Source organism: Mya arenaria, chromosome 17 (assembly GCF_026914265.1).
Source record: "Mya arenaria isolate MELC-2E11 chromosome 17, ASM2691426v1".
NCBI lineage: Eukaryota > Metazoa > Mollusca > Bivalvia > Myida > Myidae > Mya > Mya arenaria.
Genome location: NC_069138.1, coordinates 34643719 through 34662230, shown reverse-complemented (window position 1 = coordinate 34662230; position 18512 = coordinate 34643719). Strand labels below are relative to the sequence as shown.

The window sequence follows — 18512 nt, the reverse complement described above, 5'->3', positions numbered from 1 at the left end:
ACTGTTTGTAAAAAAATGGAGAATGAAGGTACCAGTCTAGCACTTCTGCTGTAATTTATTCATAACGTCCCGTGTTCGAAACGGTAATACGAGATTTACGAAAATACGCATGAATATAGTCTTTCAAAATATTGCAAATAAACTGCACCTGAAAACTAATTAACTTAGATCTATACCTTTTTCAATTATTGGATTGAAAAGTATGTAATATTAGCATGTGTTTTAAACACGTATACACTTTCCTGAAACTGTTGCGGCAAACTTTTAATTCAGTCATGTGCATACATATATACATGACCTTCACCTGTCTAAATAAATATGGGTCCGAGATAGAGCACACCTTTATCCGCGTTTGCCACCCCGAGGGTAGTACAGCGGGAAAGGCCTAGCGTCGAGTTGCTGCGCATGACACAAACGCGCGGCCAGGAGTTCTATTTCGCCTTATGTCACCACAGTGTGGTCGCTAGGACCGCTGGTATCATTGACCAGCTGTTCCGCTGTCAAATAACAACAACTATGACCATTCTCAACATGGTGCCATCTATACATGCGTGGTCGTCGGATTTATATATAAATAAAGATGAAAGGTCACTCCTAAATTCAGTTGCCGCCAGAAAGGTTTCCATAACAACCAATGTAACGGAGTATATACGGTTTGTGCTAATTTATTGTCAACGTTAAAATAGCTAAGATTTTGCAGATTTGATTTTTAACTGCCAATAATCTTTATAATTTTACAGCAAATATAAAACTTTGTTAATGCCTGAAATTCTCTTTTTAGATAAAATAATGTTTTCTCTGAGGGTGATTCTGTTTGCTGCCATGGTGTCCATGATTTGGGCGGCTTGTCACTATATTCACAAGACAGATTCAGGTAAAATAGGAAATAGAAAAGTAGCAGGTGTAAATGTTCTAAAACGATTCATTATACGTGTTCAGTGGTCAACATTATATGTTGTCCAATTAGAAGGCAGTATCTCTCAGGTTTTCCGATACATTTATTTCAGTTAATCAGCAGTCAGCCTTTCTTGATTTTTAATCAGGTGAAGCGGTAGATCTAACCGTGACTGACGCAGTTAGTGGGTAGTTTACACACTATCATGTGGAGCACAAAAAACTTAAAGATTGTAAGAACATTCTAATAATCTTTAACCACTAGTTTTGCTTTAAGAAAGTTGATCTAAAACGCTAAAATACTATTTTCCAATTTGAACAATATTTAAAACTTGAATGACTTTAGTTCCTGTAATGCCAAACATGTTTTTGCTTACACAAAACTGTACATGTATACGTATTACAGTATGATTTCCTTATGTCTATCAAAGTCATAAACAGTTTTCATTTTTTATAAAAAACAATTGTTGTTTGCTATGTCTTTTTTATTATGAGCGTATTAACAACAGAGTGTAGTGAACATTTATACATGTTCTCACTTCAGACAAGGAACGGGAAGAGTGCGTCCACCCGGAGTTTTCTGGGTTCCATGTCAAGGTCGGTTCGAACATTAAAACCCCGGACTGTCTCAACATCACGTGCTTTGAAAATGGAATGACCGTGTGCGAGTGAGTATACCAGGACGTGGTACATTGGATGTTTAAATAGTACATCAGTATCACTAAACATCGAATGAAAATGATATTATTGCTCGAAATTTTATTTATCTCATTAAGTGGAAGTATTTTTCATGTTTGATTTAGATTTATTTTGGTAAATCAGCAGTCAGTCGTTATAGGTGGATGATCAGCCGGTAGATAACATACAATTTTGAACACTAAACCGGTTAATGTTTGTTAATATGCATATAGCAAATTAAAGCGGTCGCTCGGCACGCGCCGATCCTGGTCTCGTTTAATTTGATATATGCACAGCCACAAACGCTCACCTATACATAAACATCGAAATCAAACGCTGCAGGGTCATTGTATACTAACTTGAACCGAACCACAGAGTAAAGCTCCGTGAATGGCAATACGAAAGCTGCATTGTAGCTTTGGTACGTTGTCCTGATTTGAGTCATCATGCGAATTGATCGTTTAAAGGGTCTCTTGATTTCATTGGTCAGGGATACTTATATCCCCTAGCTTTCAATATGTTCAAATCGACATGTGTTTCATTCATTAATGATGAATATATAACCTACGCTTCACTTCCTACCCTCATGAAAGAAACTAGTTACTATCTCTGAAGCGCTTATGTGTTATTCAATAAATCGTGTTATGGGTGTAGTAACCCCCCCCCCCCCCCCCGTAAAATCGTCTTAGTTTACTTACCATGTCATTTTTTTTTTTTTTTTTTTTTGGGGGGGGGGGGTAGTAATATACGCTTAAAATGGACCATATCGGACTAAAAACTGTAAAAATCGTATTGGGGGAGTAACCCTAAACTCCATGCAAATTTATGTCATATACATGTTGGTTCTGAGGGAGGCTGCATGCCAAAAGGTTGCACCCCTAAGTTACGCTCCCTCTAACTTCAATTCCTGGATCAATCCCTGTATCAGTATTAAAAAAAATCTCTGACTATAACCTCCACAGGTTCGGTTGGCGACTGGCTCGGCATGTTGGTCTGCCGGACGAGTGCACCAAGGTGAAGATCGGGGATTGTGGGGTCAAGTTTGTCAAGGTCAAGGACGCCGCTAAGCCCTGTTTTGAGGAAGAGGACGAGGAATATAACTCCATGCCGGCCAAGAAATAGATTATTTAAATTAATGTGATGTTAGTAAATGGATATAATTGATTTTCTATGTTCGCTATGCGGCTACAATGGTTAATACATTATAAAGTTTAAAATAGTATCACCCTCGGCGATGAGTTAATAGAGAATGAAAATCTTTAAATGGTAATCTACATGGAAACAATATCTAGCTATGGTTTTTGGTGTTTGGCTAGGAACAAAAATGTTTCAAATAAATATAAATGAAAATAAATTACTTTGTCACACATTTTCTGCGCTGTGTCGTACATGGTTCCAAGATATTATATTAAAATAAACATAAAATATATTTGATATATATGATGATTATGATGATGATGATGATGATGATGATGATGATGTTGCGCTGCTGCTGATGATGATGTTGTTGTTGTTTCTGCTGCTGATGCTGCTGCTGCTGCTGCTGATGATGATGATGATAGTGGTGGTGGTGGTGGTGATGATGATGATGATGATGATGATGATGATGATGATGATGATGATGATTATCATCATGATGATGGTGATGATGATGATGATGATGATGATGATGATGATGAAGATGGTGATGATGTGTTTAAGTAAACTGTCAATAATAAAGACAAAAAGAACGAAAAAATCTCACCCTCATTTCCATAAATCAAAGTCTTTTTTAAATATGATACATTCAGTAATGTTTATATTGCACAAAATTGTTTGTGCATTATCATAATAGTTTTAAAACACCATACGTATACTCTCGTGGGTATCTTAATCAGAAAATAAAATACTGGTCCCAGGCATCTTGTGTCAGAGCATACTTTTTAACGGTTCACACCAAGTGGTATCATGTTTAAAGGGAATGCAGGACGATAAAGAATGTTTTATTATAAAAATGCATTAATTTAAAAGTGAAACACCCAATTACTATTGTGACAGCATCTGAGCCCAGGCCTTCTATTCTTTAACGTCTTGAATTTGAGTTTGACTAGTATCTTTGGCGAGAGCGTATCAAGTGCCTGGTACCAGATACCAAGTTGTCTATTTATTTTAATTTAGGAGAAAAAGGTTGATGGCTAAATTGCACCATTTCGAACCAGTAATTATTACAAATTTATTTTAGGAATACTTACGAACTGCTCTGCCAACACCAATAAATTTCGTTTCTGAAGAATGAGCCAAAAGGTTACGCCCCTAAGTTACTCCACATTTAACGTAAAATTCTGGATCCGCCCTGGATATCGTGGTCCACGCGGCTATCACGTCATTGAACCAAATGAAATCAAGACAAGTAATCTGTATTAAAACTCTCAGGCCACTTTATGCAGCAGCATGAACCATGCACCTACATTTAACAGTGTGCACATACATATACACGTGTAGTACACTATATAAATTGCTTGATATTGTAATGCTACTAGAGTAAAAAAAATAGTTAAAAACAAATGCAATTAAACGGGGAAATAATGTTCGTAACTTAGTGTAAATAACCATAGCATATATTTCGTTTTATACCTGAACTGTGCAAAAGCGGTTTGCACTTACTTTTTCAAATATGTAGAACACAAAGTACTTAAATCGGTTCAACAGTTTAAGGTTATATTATGTTTACTGGAGTACCAATTTGTTTAAATGTAACATTTACTGGCATGACTCGTGTAGTATGTACGGGTAACAAGCAACATACTGATAGTTTACTGGGAACATAATCATTGTGTGTTTTAGTAAGTTGAAAACGATGAATGTTCAACTTGTGAGGACCGAAAATGTAGTCAGATGGATAAAAATTTTCGATATGAGAAGGGACATATTCAGGGACAGAATTTAAACACATTTCTCAAGCAATTTTGTGCAGACGGAGGCACGAACAATGGACACTGCGCCATCTCACAATTTGCTCTTCTGTCGACCTCTTTAACAAAAGCAAGGGAGAATAAAACAAAAACCCAACTGCACACGGTCAAAATGGGTTGTCTCACTTAGTTTGACTGTAATTTTAGAATTGAGCCTAAAACAGCAATTTTGATAATTCCAATGGGTATAATCCAATCATGCATGGGCTGGTTTTCGAAAGGATTTGAGCTTTCATGAATATCTCACTATTGAACTACTTTATCGCATTCACAAGCAATTGGTTACGGACGCACGCTCTAATGGCACCGCATAAGCTCTTCTGGCCTTTGGTGCGTTCTTATTTTTGCCCCTCCATTTGGCGCATTTTTGCCCCGCCACATCGCCGCAAAAAGTCGAAAAAGTCTTTCGTGTTCCCATTTCAGTAGACATGCGACAAACGCTATCAAATTATATCCTACCGCTGCCTTTTCAAACCTCTGCATGTATGTACCTTTTAGACGAATTAAATACATGTACATGCAATTACTGAATTAAATTTGTGCATTCGTGCAAATATTTAAACCATTTCATTTTGTATATACGCAAATGGCTATTGGAAGGCCAAAAGGCGCCAAGGGGGAGGTGAATAGGCAAACAAATGCACCAAGTAGCTAAGCGAAATGACGGGAAATAATCAGCCGCATCATGGTTTCGCATTTTAGCCGCACCACTTTGTTTTCGTCCCGCCTGCGCATGCTAACAGCCACCATAATTACGTTGACGGGAAATCAACTGACAATTTTACTCTTACACATATAGGGCTGTAATGACTGCAGCTTCAGGGTATTGAATATATTAAAGAAAAAAAATGTATTGCTACACGTGCTTGATTTCTATCTGGCCACTGGGTTTGAGATAGGTAAAAGTAGATTATCGTTAAGGATTTTACACAATAAACGAAACTATTCTAACAAAGCGACATTGAACGCTGGAATAAGTGCGCGTTATACCGAATAAATTCAAAACTTTCTTATTTCTATGTTTTGAAAACCCTGAAACTTTACCAAACCGACCTTTATCAAGGCACATACCACTTTTGTAGAAACTTTGGATATGAAATGGTCAATTATAAACATTTTCACTCAAAATATGCACTTATTTTTGAAAATTACGAAAGAAAATCCACACTACTGCAATAATAATTCTATATGTTTTTGTTAAGTATTTGTCACGGTCTTTACATATTTCCGAACGTTATTAATTTAAGTATCTAATTCTGATCCTAAATATTATCTTTGCAAAATGTCAAATGCACAGAAAAATTACCTGATTATCGGCATTGTTCGGTTGCTTAAGATTATGGCAGTCTGTATTTGTTTCAGGATAATACTTGTCCCATACCCGATCAATGGCCGCAGAACAAGTGAATGAATGGAAAACCAAACATAAAAGGCCTTTATCGAATGTACGTGAAGTTAGCGGCCTAGCGGCCTAGCGGCCTAGCGGCGTGAAGTTAGCGGCCTAGCGGCCTAGCGGCGTGAAGTTAGCGGCCTGGCGGCCTAGCGGCCTAGCGGCGTGAAGTTGGCGGCCAAGCGGCCTAGCGGCCTGGCGGCCTAATTATTTTTTCTATTTCCAAGCAATTGTTAATGCGTTTTTTTTTAAACAATGATAAATCAAGGTTTTTTATTCATATAGTTACATAGCGGCCTTAAATTGTTATATATTCAGAATATTTTTCTTTACCTTTTATTCTAAAACAATTTTAAATTAACTGTTTTATGCACAAATTATCACTCTGAAGCGTTTTTCAAACTTTTTTCAAAAAGTCGATCAAGCACTTCAGCGACCTAGCGGCATAGAAGCCTGAAATTAGCGGCCTAGCGGCCTAAATTGAATCCTATTTCAAAGCATGTATACATGCATTTTCTTCTAAAACAATAACATTTTAACTGTTTTTATGCACAAATTAACACATTGAAGCGATTATCAACAGTTTTTTTTCCAAAAACGTCGATAAAGCAGTCAGCTATTTCAAAGCATTAAACATGCCTGTTCTTCTTAATCAATGATATATTAACTGTTTATATGCACAAATTATCACTCTGAAGCGTTTTTCAACTTGTTTTCAAAAAAGTCGATCGAGCACTTCAGCGGCCTAGCGGCCTAGCGGCGTGAAGTTAGCGGCCTGGCGGCCTAGCGGCCTAGCGGCCTAAAATGGTATCCTATTTTAAAGCATGTATACATGCATTTTCTTCTAAAACAATGACATATTAACTGTTTTTATGCACAAATTAACACTTTGAAGCTATTAGCGATTATCAATATTATTATTTTTTTTAAAGCGTCGATAAAGCAGTCAGCTATTTCAAAGCATTAAACATGCCTGATCTTCTAAAACAATGATATATTTACTGTTTTATGCACAAATTATCACTCTAAAGCTTTTTTTTATTTTTTTTCAAAAAAGTTGATCGAGCACTTCAGCGGCCTAGCGGCCTAGCGGCGTGAAGTTAGCGGCCTGGCGGCCTAGCGGCCTAGCGGCCTAAAATGGTATCCTATTTCAAAGCATGTATACATGCATTTTCTTCTAAAACAATGACATATTAACTGTTTTCATGCACAAATTAACACTTTGAAGCAATTAGCGATTATCAACATTTTTTTTAAAAGCGTCGATAAAGCAGTCAGCTATTTCAAAGCATTAAACATGCCTGATCTTCTAAAACAATGATATATTTACTGTTTACATGCACAAATTATCACTCTGAAGCGTTTTTCAACTTTTTTTCAAAAAAGTCGATCGAGCACTTCAGCGGCCTAGCGGCCTAGCGGCCTAGCGGCGTGAAGTTAGCGGCCTGGCGGCCTAGCGGCCTAGCGGCCTAGCGGCCTAAAATGGTATCCTATTTCAAAGCATGTATACATGCATTTTCTTCTTAAACAATGACATATTAACTGTTTTTATGCACAAATTAACACTTTGAAGCTATTAGCGATTATCAACAGTTTTTTTAAAAGCGTCGATAAAGCAGTCAGCTATTTCAAAGCATTAAACATGCCTGTTCTTCTAAAACAATGATGTATTTATTGTTTTTATGCACAAGTTATCACTCTGAAGCGTTTTTCAATTATTTTTCAAAAAAGTTGATCGAGCACTTCAGCGGCCTAGCGGCCTAGCGGCCTAGCGGCGTGAAGTTAGCGGCCTGGCGGCCTAGCGGCCTAGCGGCCTAAAATGGTTTCCTATTTCAAAGCATGTATACATGCATTTTCTTCTAAAACAATGACATATTAACTGTTTGAATGCACAAATTAACACTTTGAAGCTATTAGCGATAATCAACATCTTTTTTTTTCAAAAAAGTCGATTAAGCAGTCAGCATACATGCCAATCCTTCTCAAAAATATGTTCATAATCGCCTCAGAGTGATAGTCTGTGCATAAAAACAGTTAACATATCATTTTTTTAGAAGAAAATGCATGTAGTCATGCTTTGAAATAGGATAGCATTTTAGGCCGCCAGGCCGCTAGGCCGCTAACTTCACGCCGCTAGGCCGCTAGGCCGCTGAAGTGCTTGATCGACTTTTTTTTAAAAAGTTGAAAAACGGTTCAGAGTGATAATTTGTGCATAAAAACAATAAATATATCATTGTTTTAGAAGAACATGCATGTTTAATGCTTTGAAATAGATGACTGCTTTATCGACGCTTTTGAAAAAAAAAACTGTTGATAATCGCTAATAGCTTCAAAGTGTTAATTTGTGCATAAAAACAGTTAATATGTCATTGTTTAAGAAGAAAATGCATGTATACATGCTTTGAAATAGGATACCATTTTAGGCCGCTAGGCCGCCAGGCCGCTAACTTCACGCCGCTAGGCCGCTAGGCCGCTAGGCCGCTGAAGTGCTCGATCGACTTTTTTGAAAAAAAAGTTGAAAAACGCTTCAGAGTTATAATTTGTGCATATAAACAGTAAATATATCATTGTTTTAGAAGATCAGGCATGTTTAATGCTTTGAAATAGCTGACTGCTTTATCGACGCTTTTAAAAAAAAAATGTTGATAATCGCTAATTGCTTCAAAGTGTTAATTTGTGCATAAAAACAGTTAATATGTCATTGTTTTAGAAGAAAATGCATGTAAACATGCTTTGAAATAGGATACCATTTTAGGCCGCTAGGCCGCTAGGCCGCCAGGCCGCTAACTTCACGCCGCTAGGCCGCTAGGCCGCTAGGCCGCTGAAGTGCTCGATCAACTTTTTTGAAAAAAAATAAAAAACGCTTTAGAGTGATAATTTGTGCATCAAACAGTAAATATATCATTGTTTTAGAAGATCAGGCATGTTTAATGCTTTGAAATAGCTGACTGCTTTATCGACGCTTTTAAAAAAAAAATGTTGATAATCGCTAATTGCTTCAAAGTGTTAATTTGTGCATAAAAACAGTTAATATGTCATTGTTTTAGAAGAAAATGCATGTAAACATGCTTTGAAATAGGATACCATTTTAGGCCGCTAGGCCGCTAGGCCGCCAGGCCGCTAACTTCACGCCGCTAGGCCGCTAGGCCGCTAGGCCGCTGAAGTGCTCGATCAACTTTTTTGAAAAAAAAAAAAACGCTTTAGAGTGATAATTTGTGCATAAAACAGTAAATATATCATTGTTTTAGAAGATCAGGCATGTTTAATGCTTTGAAATAGCTGACTGCTTTATCGACGCTTTAAAAAAAAAAATATTGATAATCGCTAATAGCTTCAAAGTGTTAATTTGTGCATAAAAACAGTTAATATGTCATTGTTTTAGAAGAAAATGCATGTATACATGCTTTGAAATAGGATACCATTTTAGGCCGCTAGGCCGCCAGGCCGCTAACTTCACGCCGCTAGGCCGCTAGGTCGCTAGGCCGCTGAAGTGCTCGATCGACTTTTTTGAAAAAAAAGTTGAAAAACGCTTCAGAGTTATAATTTGTGCATATAAACAGTAAATATATCATTGTTTTAGAAGATCAGGCATGTTTAATGCTTTGAAATAGCTGACTGCTTTATCGACGCTTTTAAAAAAAAATGTCGATAATCGCTAATTGCTTCAAAGTATTAATTTGTGCATAAAAACAGTTAATATGTCATTGTTTTAGAAGAAAATGCATGTATACATGCTTTGAAATAGGATACCATTTTAGGCCGCTAGGCCGCTAGGCCGCCAGGCCGCTAACTTCACGCCGCTAGGCCGCTAGGCCGCTAGGCCGCTAGGCCGCTGAAGTGCTCGATCAACTTTTTTGAAAAAAAAATAAAAAACGCTTTAGAGTGATAATTTGTGCATAAAACAGTAAATATATCATTGTTTTAGAAGATCAGGCATGTTTAATGCTTTGAAATAGCTGACTGCTTTATCGACGCTTTTAAAAAAAAAAATATTGATAATCGCTAATAGCTTCAAAGTGTTAATTTGTGCATAAAAACAGTTAATATGTCATTGTTTTAGAAGAAAATGCATGTAAACATGCTTTGAAATAGGATACCATTTTAGGCCGCTAGGCCGCTAGGCCGCCAGGCCGCTAACTTCACGCCGCTAGGCCGCTAGGCCGCTAGGCCGCTGAAGTGCTCGGTCGACTTTTTGAAAAAAAGTTGAAAAACGCTTCAGAGTGATAATTTGTGCATATAAACAGTTAATATATCATTGATTAAGAAGATCAGGCATGTTTCATGCTTTGAAATAGCTGACTGCTTTATCGACGTTTTTGGAAAAAAACTGTTGATAATCGCTTCAATGTGCTAATTTGAGCATAAAAACAGTTAAAATGTTATTGTTTTAGAATAAATGCATGTATACATGCATTGAAATAGGATTCAATTTAGGCCGCTAGGCCGCTAGGCCGCTAATTTCAGGCTTCTATGCCGCTAGGTCGCTGAAGTGCTTGATCGACTTTTTTGAAAAAAAGTTTGAAAAACGCTTCAGAGTGATAATTTGTGCATAAAACATTTATTTTAAAATTGTTTTAGAATAAAAGGTAAAGAAAAATATTCTGAATATATAACAATTTAAGGCCGCTATGTAACTATATGAATAAAAAACCTTGATTTATCATTGTTTTAAAAGAAACGCATTAACAATTGCTTGGAAATAGAAAAACTAATTAGGCCGCCAGGCCGCTAGGCCGCTTGGCCGCCAACTTCACGCCGCTAGGCCGCTAGGCCGCCAGGCCGCTAACTTCACGCCGCTAGGCCGCTAGGCCGCTAGGCCGCTAACTTCACGCCGCTAGGCCGCTAGGCCGCTAGGCCGCTAACTTCACGTACATTTAATCGATGTTGATTCCTATATCCAATACCCAATTTCAATACTTTGACATTAAGCAATATGTTTACCCAATATTTATTTGAAATGATTTAATATTGTAATCTTCTTTCACAGTATTGAGCGCGCATGCGTACTGCAGCGTTGCTAGCTTATTTAGTATGATATTTACTTGTTATAGAAATCGCATGTAAGATATTTAATACTTCTTAAAGAACCTTGGAAGGAATACTTACGGTATGTAGTTCTTTTGATTAGTTTTTATCTATGAATCAAATTATGGTATGTATTAGTTTTAATGGTCACACCAAAAGGTGTAGGAGGTTATCGATTGTGACATTGGATAAGATAAACATCTTATTTGCTGAGTATTTTGCTTCAGCTATATTACTATTGCGTTATTTTACGTCATAATTTAATGTATGAAGACTTTTAAGCATCCAGCTTAATAATACACTAAATAAAATTAATGTAAATTGAAATTTGGCGGTTGTTTTCGTGAGAGGCTTTCTAAATGATTAAATGTAACTCCAATACGGGTAACACAAAATCTGGATAGAAATGTTTCGTATCATTTCGAGTATAGAAAAAGGCTTGATAATAAGCCAAATGCAAGTCACGCGCTTTAAAGTGGTTATTCAATCCAAAGTCAGACCTAAAATCAATCGTTATCAAAATACGGTTGTCGGCGGGTTATCAAAGGTCATCTGAACTTGTTAGGTTTGCAAAACATATTAACATAGTCTGCAAACGTACATAAAAAGGCCGCAGACTGGATAAATAGAATAACAATGCTTACAAACTTGAATAGAAGTGATTTAATGTATACGATCTAAAATGTTTGGGAAATTTATTCATACTATGTATCTAATGAAAAATAACACTGAATTAAGCGTATTAGCTTAGATTTGCCAAATATTTAAATATAATAGTAAAATAATATTATTTATCCAACCGATTTATGAAATAACGTGAATATTGGAATGTTGAAAAATGGAGCCGGCGATGCATTTTCAAATGGTTGAAATTGAAACAAAGTAAGTTAACGAGTGCACGTGTGAATGTCATTCATTTACATAATGTTAAAACTTAATACGGTTTGATGGCATCATCATCAGGGTCGGTTCTATGATGTGACGTTAGAAAGGACGCACGATGGGGCGCACTTTTGGCCGTGTGCCCCCTCCGAGTGGTTCGTATAAAATATGAGCCAAGGTTTGGGGCTTCCCCCATACGAACATCTTGGCATCTTGTGGGTCTAAAAAGATGCATTCGAGTGTAATTTTCCATAATTCTTTACCGTATTAACATGATCAATCTACAATCAGCCCCACTTCCCCATCCCCACCTCTGGTTCTAGAACGAATAGATATAAACTGCTCCAATTCATCCATTGATGTATTACAGTGCAAATGAAAATTGTCCACACTTGCTCTTATGTATATTCCAGTTAATAACTTAACACCATAAAGCACTCGACATAGAATAAATTGTTATATCGTTTTAAGTTTGCTATTCATGATCTAAACGTGTGTGCCATAGTGCCATTAATCAGAATTCATATTGTTGAAGACTGTTGAATAATAATGGTGTCAATTACATGACTTCCACTGCAATTAAGATCACGACTATAAATGGTATGACTGAAACTAAACTGATATTACTATGTGTGGTCTATAGCTGTAAATGGTTGGTATAGCTTAAGTTAAAAATACTAAGTGTTTTGCGCGAATTTTCTATCATGACTAGCCGGTAGCCAGTAGCCACCGGGCATGTGCAGAACGCTGAATAACCCACTAAATAAAAATAATTTATGCCTTAAAGGAACTTTTGCAGCAGTGTTCGTCCAAAGCTTTCTAAACGATTTAATCTGAACTCGTCTGGCGATCCTATTGGCAAAATCATGGGCGTAAACACCAATTAGAATTATCGTGAAACATGCTTTACAGTATTTTGGGTTGTAAATTTCCTTACTGGATGCAATAGCTTAATGACGTAAATTTTATCCTTTCAGGGCAGAAATGCCGAAGACAATTACTGTGTTCGGTGCGACAGGGCACCAGGGCGGAGCCATTGCGCGCGCGCTGGCGCGTGATCCTGCTAACTTCGTCGTCCGTGGGATAACCAGGGATGTCCAACAAGAAGTTAAAGTGGACGATCTTAAGAACTGCGGTGTGGCAGTGATACAGTGTAACCTAGATGATGTAAACAGTATTAAAATGGCGCTAAATGACGCTGACGGGTGCTTTGTTGTCACGTACACGGACTATAATGAGCCAGACTGTATTGCAAAGGAGATACAGCAAGGAAAAAATATAGCTGACGCATGCGCACTGGCGAACATTCCACATGTTATTTATAGCACACAGTTACACACCACCAGAGTGAAGGGGATTGAGGTCCGCAATCTAGTCGCAAAAGCGGAAGTGGAAGAGTACTTCCGGTCAAAGGGACTTCCGTTATCGTGCTTTCTAGTTCCGTGTTATTATGAAAATTTCTATGATTTCCTAAAACCCCGGAGAGTCGATAGAAACAACTTTGTTTTTGGTAAGTTTTCGAAAGCAAAAAGACGGCTATATATACGTGGATAATGATTTCGGTAGATGTTATCTAGATATTATGCAAGTTTTGTTTCGCCATTGACTGAAACCAGTATAAATGTTCGGCGTTAAACTACACGCGTACAATACAGTAGCCCCATTGAAAACCGATCAAACTTATTTCATTAACATCTTTGTTTGCTTTTCAAAGGTATGATATCTACATAACCTTACAAATAAAGTCCTTTAACAGTAGTCACCACTGTAAACATTTAAATATGGTCGCATCACTTGCACCGGATTTTTGAACTCAAATTATTGTTTTAAAAATATATTAAAAAATCTTATAATTCTAAACTAAAAATTAGAATGCCAAAAATAAATATTTTTTCACAATTGTGGCATTGTAATTTTTAGTTTGGAATTATAAGATTTTATTGATTTTATAAAAAAAAATAAGTTTGAAATTCCGGTGCCAGTGGGTCGCATGCATGTTTCTGAACCTTGATGAGTAAGAACGCTTTCTTATTTATAAAGTCGCTTAAAACATTTATAAATCCCAAAGTCCCAATGGTAGAGCCAACTTTATCATCTACATCTATGTTTCAGAGATCCCCATGGGGGAGATGCCCCTTGACCTTGTTAGCGTGGAGGACATCGGGGAGGTGGCCCGGACCGTGTTCCTTAACCGTTCAGCCTATCTCGACAAGACCCTCAGTTTGTGTGGCGAGAAAATCACCATCAAGGAACTGGCCGCTGACTTCTCACGGGCGCTGGCTCCACTAACGTTCAGAGATAAACCGGTTGGTATTTATAAAAAAAATGCCATAAATATTTATAATCATTTAACAAACTGTATTAGCCCATGTCCGTCCCATTGGTCAACACCCTCAGTCTATGTGACAAAAACGTCATATTAGGTTAGTTTCAGGAAAACCCGATGTACTCCTTTAACATCTGTGTTTGACGTCCATCAAAACTTATATGAGTTGATAGTTCAACTATCATGAACTATGCTAAGAACCATACTGTGTAGCGCACTATGCCCTGCACTTAACAAGTACCATTCCGTTGGCGCCATTAACCTCGATAGAGGGCTAGTTAGACGTGAGATAATAAAACTCAAATAAACGAATGTTCAAATAGCTGTATGGTTTAAAAAGCAAGATCAACTTCATGTCAAACGGAAGAAGTATACATATATCGCGGATTGAAAGCAAAACGGTCGTAACTAAATATAAAAAAGATGACGTTACAATTGTATTGCTCTAAGACCTTGATATATGTAATAAGGATTAAAATCAATGTAAAGAAGGCTGTCAGTCGTCATCTAAAACCTTGCAAACAAGTCTGTTTCTTCCAACAGATAACTGTGCATGATTACAAGAAGAGGGGCGAGCCGTGGTCGGTAGATTTCGGGAACATGTTCGAGTTTTTCGTGCGAAAGGACCAACGGTACCAGCTCCAGCACACCAAGGACATCCATCCGGGCGTTCAGAGTTTCCGGGAGTGGGTCGCCAGGAATGCTAGGACCCTCGGGGACTGCTTTAATAAACTATAGACTTGTTAAACGTTGATGGGACATTGTTGTGTTTTATGGCAATGTACAACAGGCAAGATATACATCGGATGAAAAAGAAACGGTCCTAGGCTAAGGGACATAAGATATACCGGAAGATAGAATACTGTCCCTTTAGTGGGTTGCTTCCCTTTGAATCATCTCACTAAGGCATATAAATATCCCTGTTATGAATATCTGACGAATAACTAAAGCAAAAATAAAAAATGGCAACCGCAAAGGAAGTAAAATGCATTGATTGCAATGAAATGCACTTGGTTTTGTGTTTATAATTATGTCGTTCTTTCCTGTTTAATTTAATTCTATGAACACATACATGTATACGCAAATTAATTATGCGTTAATTTAGTTAAGGTGTATTGCATATACGGATGCATTGCACAACCATTCAATTGTTCATGTTCATTTTATTGTTTCAGACATTGTCTCGTTTGTGTTGTATATGTTTACTGTTATCTACGAATAAATACTTCTGTATCAAATTTACAGCTTAGTTGTGTCGTCAACAGCTAAAACCTTAAGAGCCTTACACAGTGTAAAAGTGGTTGGGGAAGGTCAAAATTGAAATTGTTTTAAACGTACATGTTTTGTTTAGTTTTCTAAAACTTTGCTCAACTCCTAAATACACCTACACATGTTCAAACGGACATATATATATATATATGTACTATCCTTGCTAAATATTTAACTTCAAAACTAAATTTAAAAAAAAATGCTTTTTTTAAGTATAAGATGTGAAGAACCGAAACATGTTTTTTAATGTTTTGGTCCTTCCAACGACTTTCTCTCACTGCGGAAGGCCCTAGACTGGGGGCAGTAAAAAGGAGTTGCTCCCAGAACGTACGCTAAACGAAAGTGCATGGACACTGAATCCGGCAAGGTACCTGAGTGCGCACTTTTATTTAAACATTCCATGAATATATATATATATATATATATATATATATATATATATATATATATATATATATATATATATATATATATATATATATATATATATATGCGATCGGCCAATTGTCCTTCACATATCGATGTTTAACTCGTTTCATCCCTTCGAGTGACAATGTAAACCGTGAATAATCACGGAGGGTAATCGTGTGATGTTATATGCATTTTGATTAAATGACGGAAATAAACGAGGTTGTCGTATTTTCCTGTAAACATCAGCCTTATACACCTCGACACATTTAGTAGCATGTTTGGGCGGAATTTCGGTTGTTTGTGTACTTTTCATCATATTGAACTTCGAAAAACTGCCTCGTGTTTTAGAAACGTGTTTCCTGTAGTCAAAAAATACATTATTTGCAGTGTGCTTGATTTTTAACGGTGTACAAGCGAGTGACCGGTAATGTAAAAAAAAACGAAAATGAAATTTCACTACGCACTAATTTAGACAAAGTTCAAGTTCGCCCCTACAAGCCGATTATAATACCCTTTGGTACTTACCGTGAAACAAAACATCCAATAATCTCCATTCGTGTCCATGTTCACATGATATATACATGTACAACACAATAATAATAAGAGTGATAGCATGAACTACTGATTACGGATTAACTATAATAATTTTACAAAAGTCCTCAGCATGACGACAATACTGGATGTAAAACTTTGTGTAACTGGACTAATTATCATCTGTGCTGGTAAGCCAATAAAAGTCAAATAAATTGTCGTTGTATTTGTATATTAGTCCTTGTGGGCGTGTGGTTTTGTTTTCATTTTTTTAATTGTTGCTTGACTGTGTCCTCGTGGGTTCTCTCCCCACCAAAACCAGCATATTTGGTTTATACTTGATGTGTATTTGTTCTGCAATTCCGATACCAAAGAGTAAAATAGTTACTATTAAAGTGTTTTCAGATGCATAGTCGGTGGTAGAGAATTGGTGCCAAAAACATAAACGAGTTCCTTTAAGGGTCGGTTAAAAGATAACAAGAAGCATAAGCTGAATGAGCTATTTTCCGACATAGCTGACACAACAAAGTCATGGCGCAAACCGAACGGGCCATCTATAATCTGAACAACGTTAAAAATAGCATGTAATATGATGTTTAGTGGATCTAACTATTTGTGGACCAATGATATTCAAGTTAAATCTAAATTGCTGTGTCCCAAACAGCTTTCGAACCTATGACGTCAGACAAGCATTAAAACAAACTTCAATAGTGGATCATTTGCTCAGGAATGCTCAGGATCTTAAAAAACGTCATAGTTACGTCAATAATATTGACTTAAAAGAACATACATACCATTAAAACTTGTTCAGCCAATTATTTCTATAAACCTGCACGCCTTATGTAGACGAATATATTCGAAAAAAAATATTCGATTCTAATTGGTCCACGAATACGTTCATAACCTTAAGTCTGCGCCCTCTAATCACCCAGGTGTGACGCACGCCATCATGTGTTACGAATGCACGTCTGAGATATATCACGGTTGCAGAGAAGACTTTCGGCCCCGTGGAATCCCGTCCGTGTGGACAGTCCCCGGAAGCGCAATGGCGGGCGAGTGTATTCTCTGCTACAAAGTGACAGTATATGGGGGTAAGTAAGCGCGTCCTTATTATGACTCGTTTCTCTCCTAGACACTGGGAGGGGGTAAGTATGCCTGCTGGCATGTGTGCGGCAGCCAGTGGCAGAAAGAAAAAAATATATAATACAGATTTCCTAGCTAGGTCACACTATCGCCGTCTTCATATGTCGCCAGTAGCGGTAGGGCATATACCTGGCACGATATTTGATGCCCGACTAGATCAAGACAGGGTTTCTTTGGTAGTCTCTCTCTCCGTCTCATGGTGTTCCTGTTTTTCTCAGAGCATGCTCCTGATCACATTGTCGCGTTAGGTGGTGTCAACATTCAATACTTGTAGTTAAATGTTGCTTAATATATCGTAATACAATTTTACTTATAAAACCAAATGAAAAATAACACAAGGAACGTCATAATTCAGTTTTATTCATTTAACGTTGCAGTTACAGTGCGGGGATGTGAGACTGACAACACGACCTACGGTGGTTGCTATGACGGCAAATGTTACTGTGCCAATGATCTGTGTAACTCAGCAGTTGCCATGGCAATGACTTTGACCACGCAGATGATAATGGTGTTAGTGTCAGCCATCTTGCTTACCGGAATATGACCTTCGATGTGTAGAGCATGTCATGCTTCGGCAATGAACAATGTTAAAGATGGCGTGTGATTTTTTTTTATAAAGTTCATTTTATTTGTTATGTTTGAAATTGTTCTTCTTTATATTCAATTATTGTATTAACGATATATGTGTTTCTTGATATTCAAGTTTATAATAACATGCAAATGCTCGGAGTTTTCATCCATGAATATGACAAAAATACGAAAATCATGTTACAAACATAAATGCTGTTATATATAAATCTTGGATTAAACTCTATATAATATTATGTTTTTAATGAAACTAACAAGTGGTGAATACAGACGGTTCCAAATTATTGTCAAAAATTGAACCCGTGTCTCCATCATTATGTCGTGCTGTCAAAGGATGTTTTCTAGTACGACATAACGTTTAACGTACAGTATCGAAACAGTCTTAGACACATACATTTAGACTTAGTTTACTTAATAGGAATGA

The 18512-nt window shown here is 37.1% G+C and overlaps 1 protein-coding gene across 2 annotated transcripts; it reads left to right on the top strand.

Moving 5' to 3' along the window:
* The first annotated feature begins 10891 nt into the window (after positions 1-10891).
* Positions 10892-15379, top strand: LOC128224588 (nmrA-like family domain-containing protein 1). Of its 2 annotated transcripts, none has more exons than XM_052934501.1 (4): positions 10892-11020; positions 12798-13330; positions 13933-14126; positions 14690-15379. In XM_052934501.1, exons 2-4 carry the CDS (start codon positions 12805-12807, stop codon positions 14882-14884), a joined length of 915 nt encoding a protein of 304 aa, XP_052790461.1. In that variant the 5' UTR covers positions 10892-11020; positions 12798-12804; the 3' UTR covers positions 14885-15379. The 2 variants fall into 2 exon arrangements, with proteins under 2 accessions (XP_052790461.1, XP_052790460.1); XM_052934500.1 differs by lacking the exon at positions 10892-11020 and adding an exon at positions 11563-11820.
* Positions 15380-18512: the final 3133 nt, after the last annotated feature.